The 6,468-nt window shown below is 49.2% G+C and overlaps 2 protein-coding genes across 2 annotated transcripts in view; one reads left to right on the top strand and one right to left on the bottom strand.

Annotated features, from left to right (window-relative positions):
* Positions 1-347, bottom strand: part of Pmar_PMAR021221 (guanosine-5-monophosphate reductase, putative) — a gene marked incomplete at both ends in the record, with an annotated part of 549 nt that extends 202 nt beyond the window's left edge. The window contains 3 exons of the mRNA XM_002782626.1: positions 1-61; positions 106-193; positions 261-347. Coding sequence (XP_002782672.1) covers positions 1-61; positions 106-193; positions 261-347 — 236 coding nt within the window. The remainder of the gene's footprint in view (positions 62-105; positions 194-260) is intronic.
* A 4,028-nt stretch (positions 348-4,375) lies between these two features.
* Positions 4,376-6,347, top strand: Pmar_PMAR021222 (GTPase, putative; the record flags this gene model as incomplete). The annotated part of the gene is made up of 8 exons (XM_002782627.1): positions 4,376-4,471; positions 4,716-4,810; positions 4,894-5,080; positions 5,285-5,387; positions 5,804-5,895; positions 5,943-6,062; positions 6,108-6,190; positions 6,233-6,347. 8 exons carry the CDS (start codon positions 4,376-4,378, stop codon positions 6,345-6,347), a joined length of 891 nt encoding a protein of 296 aa, XP_002782673.1.
* Positions 6,348-6,468: the final 121 nt, after the last annotated feature.

Genomic DNA, 6,468 nt, shown 5'->3' on the forward strand with positions numbered 1-6,468 from the left:
TGCTTGTGGATGGCCACAAGACACTTGAATTTACCTAGTGCTTCCGCCATAGCAAAGGTGCCTGGGAGGCATTTAATTGTGGTCGGTGTAGTTGCATAAACTCACCGACTGTGTCCATGTTAGCTGCTACGACTGGAACTCCCGTCCACGTCAGAGAGCTGTGCATGAAATGGAGCTCACGGTCTAAGGTGACCTACGGTGGAAGGGAAACGTATCTTCATGCCCGTACCACACCAACTTGAACCTAAGATACTCCCTACCTGACTACGGGATGAAAGGGAGCTCCTCTTAGGCCTGAATAGGACATCTTTGAAGTCCAACTTGATATCCTGGTCGATGCGGACCATTATCAACAATAAACGCTGCAGTACTCCTCCTATTCACCAACCTCTACCACGACGACTCTCCTTCCTGTTAGCAGTAGCAGATCAGGACTAAAGTATTGAGGAAATGCAAGAGAGCAAGATTTTGTAAGGGCGCAGAGTCAGCCGATGTGGAGGTGTTGAAAAGGTGTCTGTCGTTCGGGTAGCCTGAGGGCGTAATTGGATCCTGATACCGGCTAGTGCACATCTCTATTGACTTTCTATTCATATCTCCTGGAGTCGGTCAAGTCAAATACCTCCGAGAATAGCTCAGATGTACGGGCAGCCACTTTTACTGGGTCTTCTTCTAAGGAGCATTGTAGTTGATTTTGTGATGCAGTCGATGCCAGGAGGGCTAGGAGGTAATAAGAATATCCGATCAGGTTAGTTGCGGCACCTATCATGACCTGACGATTATCCTTATAGTTTTATCGTAATTGTAGGGGCATTTGGCTGGGGGAGGGGGCGGAGTGGTCACGGGTCGATTTAGTCTTCTACCCGGGACACTTTCATTTCAATGTGGCCATCACTAGCCCTCCTACGGCAAGTAGCAGGCCGGCAGGCTCTGCTCAGTGACGTGCACTCTATGAAGGTACGAGAGCTCACTCGAGCAGTTAGTGCTGCTGTTGGTAATACCACACCTTGGACAACTCTACTGAGACAACTACCCTAGGTGGCTCCAGTAGTGCTGCTGGCCTAGATCGCAGGACTCGTCATCTTCTACCACCTGCCGACATGTGTCACCGTCTGGCCTGCTGTATCCGGGACAGGCTCAAGGAAGGTGACTTTAATGGGAAGTAGGAAGCACTACTACTAGCCGAGTATTGCTGGTGTCGCTGGCCTCAGGGAGAATCTTCTAATCCTTTGTCTGAGTTCCTTCGCTAAGAGCTCCTACCGGCACACTGTCGTCTTCAGAGAGATCCTGGAGGCCTTGACCAACACTGGTGCCAAACCGTCTTGTCGATGCCACTTCGAATTGGATTCATATCAGGTCTGTTGGTGTCACCCAATATACCAACGTCGCATGCTATTGCTATACTACTTCATATGACTACTATCACGGGCAGGGATGCGGCCCTACTTGTTAGACAAGTATGATTGCTGTTTGTATTCGCAGACGTTATATTGGCAGGTTATTACGTCGATCCTGACCAATCCCCTACCCCTCACTGGCTCAGAGTTAGCCTCTATTTTCGTCACGATTCACAAGGCATGCTTGAGCGAAAACGACGTCCCTTTGGGCCACTTGGAGGCCCTGGCGGAGCGCTCCATACGAAATGGGTGCTTGCTGGGAATCGAACCTGCGTCCTTGACCAGTCTAGCATTGTCCCATGCTAAGGTAGCCTCTCCGTCGTCAGTGACCAGTGTCGTTGATGAATGGAATCCTTCAGATTAGAGGGAGTAACGCTGTACCATCTACCGTGCCAGCCGCCATAGCCACGGAAATATCAAGGCGAACAGTCGACCTGTCAGCGCCCCAGATCGCAGCGTGTGCTCTGGCCGTACGCGAGGCGGTCGAAGGGGAGACCTTTAAAGCCTGTAGGCCCTTCTATTCAACCTCAACAGATATGTAATTTCAATGCCAATAATGAAGTTCCACCCAGGATGTGAAAATCAGTGGGAAAAATATATTTCGCGACTACTGCATAGCGCGAATATCGGCTTTTTCACAGAGTATTGCGCCACTTCGCGTCAAATGGGCGAAACTTCAGTGATATGTTTATATTATAAGATGTTATTAGAGTGATAAGGCCACAGTAGCATCACTGTCATTAAAACAGGTTTGGAGGCTTTGGGAAAGGAGGTCGAATACAAACTACTTGAAATGGACTTTGATGCATGGTGTCAATTACTGCAGGTAAACGGTAGTAGGCTCTACACCTTTTCCCGATCTGTCCCAAGGATTTCTGGTGATTTATATTTTTCCATACTCGTTTCATACATCGCCGTTGTGGTAGATCTAGACTCTCCATTATCCATCTCAACATCAAGCCTTGAAGAGCATGGAGACGTATTATTAGTAATAATAATACCAGTGGGAGTTTATCGGCTGAAACAATATTATCACATACCATACATTGAACACCTTATCCTCACTCGTATGATTATATTAGCAGAACTAGTTTCTTGTTAAACTAGATCGGCAAAATGTGTCGTATACTGTGGCTATACCTCAGGCGTTTGCCCCGGGTCCATGTGCACCGAGTAACTACCATAAAGTGGCCAACTTGGCCTGTGTGCATCTCCGTCGGGCCTTTGTGAGTGATGATAGTGGAGTGTCCTTCAAACAGGCGGTGGGCGCGTGTTACTCCCTTGCTAAGCATTGGGACTTCCCGAGAGACCACGCGATGGAACTGATGGAAAAAGTGTCAAAAAGCATCAGAAGCTTTCCCGTCACGTCCTTAGGGGATGCCGGGAGTATCGCCCACTTATGGTCAGTGATGAAGGTCAGCGACATACCACTCTTCCATCACTTGCTATCTTGCATTTCCTCAACGCCTAGTAGTGATATCCTTCCGGTCCAATTACGGAAGCTGGTTTTGGCCATACGCCTCCAGCAGGGCCTCGATGACGATATAGTAGGCCGATTCGTGACGTGGTGTGTCGATCAGCTTGGACGGCAGTTGCCTATGCGGTCAGTGCCAGACACAGCTAACATGCTAACAACAGCTTCAAGGCTTGCTGCTATTTGTCATACGAAGGAATCATATGAAGATCTGAAAGCTCTTCATATAAAGGCGATAGAGGTTTCAATTCCTGGCAGGGTGTATACGACACACACAGCCTCATCGAAGTTACTCAATGCTGTGGCCCTTCTTGGTGATGCTGATGTCGTTTCTGTGCTACTGTCACGTTTGGACGTACCTCGAGAGCACAGCCATAGGAGCTTCGGGAGTAACCGGTCGGTTCTGTTGGCATTTGTAAGGAGCTGTTCGCATTTGAAGCGGCATGTGGCGTTACCTCACGAGACGGGGGTGCATCTGGACAGCCTTAGGGTGGATACGATGAAGCTGATGAATGGTAAGGAGGCGAGCAAAGACCCTCATTGTAAATGTGTTAGCTGCCGTGGCAAGATGGAGACACGGGTGGAATGACCTCGGTGAATTCATGTTTCTGTCGATCGTTTCTCCGAAGAAGTGTTGCGTCTTATTGAGTGGAGGAGAAGGTGTATTAGTTTGGGTATTGCTGATGGCACTACGGTCTGTCCCTCTGACACAACGTTCATTGTCCCAGCAAGGAGTATTGGCCATCACTCGGTGTCTATTCGGAACTATCACTGAACATCGTAAGAGCCTATTGAGGTGGCGGCATCGAGAGGCTCGTCGACGGCAAAGGCAAAAGCCGGCCAATTGGTGGCTGTCCCCTTCCGAGGCATCGAGGCTGGTGAGGTCCCTTCTCCTCCTCCTTCTCATCATCATCATCATCATTAACCTTGTATGGTCACTGTTTCGTAGGTGCCAAGTGCTGACCAACGTCTCGAGCAGGAAGGTCGGTATGTGCATCCTGACAGGGGGAGATGGGAGGTCCAAGGTAAGGAGTTACACTTATGCTGTGCTGAGTACGCCCGAGCTGATTCGCTTTTGGTTTTATTGGTGCTATGGGTGACTGATTCGGCCATCCGCATGGACGACTTTGAATTGGATTGAGAAAATATGCACATGGTCAACCACATGGGTTGGTGGCAATATAATAATTTTGGCCAGTTCTCATTGGTTTCTGTACACTTCTACTCGTATGTGAAAGTGTATGTTAGTGGGTAAACTCCTGAACTCAGCTGAGTTGAAGTGGAGGAGCTATTCATTAGCATTGGGGGACCTCCCAGTTTCCAATGAACTCCCTTGTCGAAGGCTTTTGTTGTCAGGCATGCCAGAGGGGTTCACTACTGATGTGGTGACACATGATGAGTTGGTACCACAAGGAAGGCGCTGTTGTGGATGCGGGTCCTCAGTGGGGGAGGGGGGAGTGCGCACAGGGAAGGATATCATGTCTCCTCCCACTGCTAGGTCCAGTCGATGGACCATACCAAACAGGGGTATGTTCCAAAGGCCGTTGCAGACACATTCCGGGCTGGTCGTAAGAAGGTCTACAACGCCCCTAGAGGAGTCCTGGTAGGAGTGTGCTCACATCCTCGGTGATTACCCATTGTGTCGGTGTGGGAAATATGCACGTAGTCAACTACTTATGTAGGTGACATTTGTGGAAATTTTGAGGATGAAAATTGAGGAAATTCTCATCGGCTTCTGTACGCTTTCACCCGAATTTGTATGTAAACTTCTATAACTAGTGAGGAAATTTCTGGACTAGGCTGAGGAATACGAACATATATTCCAACACTGCATTGTGTATTGTCAGGTCGATGAGGCGGATCGTGGCAGCGCGCCGGGTGAAGTGGTTAAAGTTGAAAGCAGCAAGTATAAGATGAAGACGAGGCTTATATATTGCCAACGGTAGATGCCTTGGAAGACGGCCGTGTCACCATCATGCCATTCTACTCCTGGCTGGAGTCTCCGCCCCCCCCCCCCTCCCACAGGTGCTTTGTACTACAGAAGTATCACCGCTTACCCGATCCTAAGCAAGAGGAGGATAGGCTCAGAAGGAGGGAGATCGATGAGGGGCCTCCCGTAGAGGAGGCCAGAGATGAGGAGGAGGAAGGGGAGGACGAAGACTCGATACAAATAGAACCCTTACAAGAGCTGGACGCTGACGAGCTGGCTGAGGTTGGTGGGGGACGACTTGTCGTACGGCAGCCTCTTTATGATTTGCATAACGGTTAGCAGAAAGATATACAGAATCGACATAACTCGTCGAACTGGGATATTCAACATTCCACCTGAAATTCTATTTTATGATTGAATTGAGTATTATAGATGTATTAGCATTAGAAATGTAACTGCCTAGATGCGACTCGTGTCATCGCTCAGGTCTCCAAGCAGACCTCTATGGGGTATTACCGTATGAAAGGCGGGTACCAGTGGCAGGAAGAAGAGGAGATCGTTGCTAAGGTTGTTAAGAGCATCAGGAAAGGTAAACTACTGCCTTACTCTAATGCTACTTGCAACAGTACAGTATGGTCGATTTTGATAGTCTGAAGGGGAGAAAGTTCATATGTGTTAAACTAAAACGCATGATTTTACTTTCTCATAATCATGCAAATTTGATGCCCTATGAAGCCTTAGGAGGCAGGGGGCGTATTAAGCTTCATCTAGGCGCTAGGCCAGGACTGAATAAATTCTTGTGAGTTTGTAGCAAGGATGCTGCTAGGTGTTGTAAACTGTACGCCTCCGGAGTGTGATGCTTTCTCTTGTACGCCTGGTGTAGTAGACTGTTACTGCTGATGTACAATTACAGTGTGAAACTATAGGGGCCTTGCTTGTTGGGATTCTGTAACACATACTTATGAGGCGTGAGGTCTTACTCCCAGCAACATCCCTGGTTTGTAGACTCACTCGTCCTCATGTTGGTGGACATTCTGGACTTTGAAAGCTCCATCGTGCCCGAGCTGTTCGAGTCGTGTCGACAGAAGAACCTCCAAGTGGCCACTGCTCCTCCCCTAGTGCGCCCTTTTACTCCTGCCCTCAGGTGATGTTCGTTATTAATAAGATAGATGGCATCCCCTTCTACGAGAAGAAGAAACATCAGATTCGTCAGTGGGCCACCCGAATGAGTCGTCAGATCAAGAACGCTCAGTGGTCGGATGTGGTCGGTGCCCCCTCTTTTCCCATGGCCCTCCAGGCCCCTCCCCAGGTTCTCGTATCTTCACTAAACGGTACGGGCTTTGCAGAATTGGAAGACCGGATGCGACAGTACCTCTCAGCCGATAAGCCCAGGTGCGTCTGAGTTGAGAAGATACTCTAATGTGGGCCTTTTAGGTGGATATACATCGTGGGAAGAGTGAACACGGGCAAGAGCACATTTGTTAACCGCTGGCTACGCCATATCGGTTACACCCATCTTGGGACCGTCAACTACAAGCGTGGCACGTGAGGCGGTCTCCTCCTCCTCCTCTTCCTGTACACTCCACTGTAGCCTGCCTTAGAGGTGGCATCACGCGCTCGCCCGTCCCTGGCACCACAATGCAGTTTGTGACTTTCGGCCTGCCTCGAAA

This window comes from Perkinsus marinus, assembly GCF_000006405.1.
Source record: "Perkinsus marinus ATCC 50983 genomic scaffold scf_1104296938764, whole genome shotgun sequence".
NCBI lineage: Eukaryota > Perkinsozoa > Perkinsida > Perkinsidae > Perkinsus > Perkinsus marinus.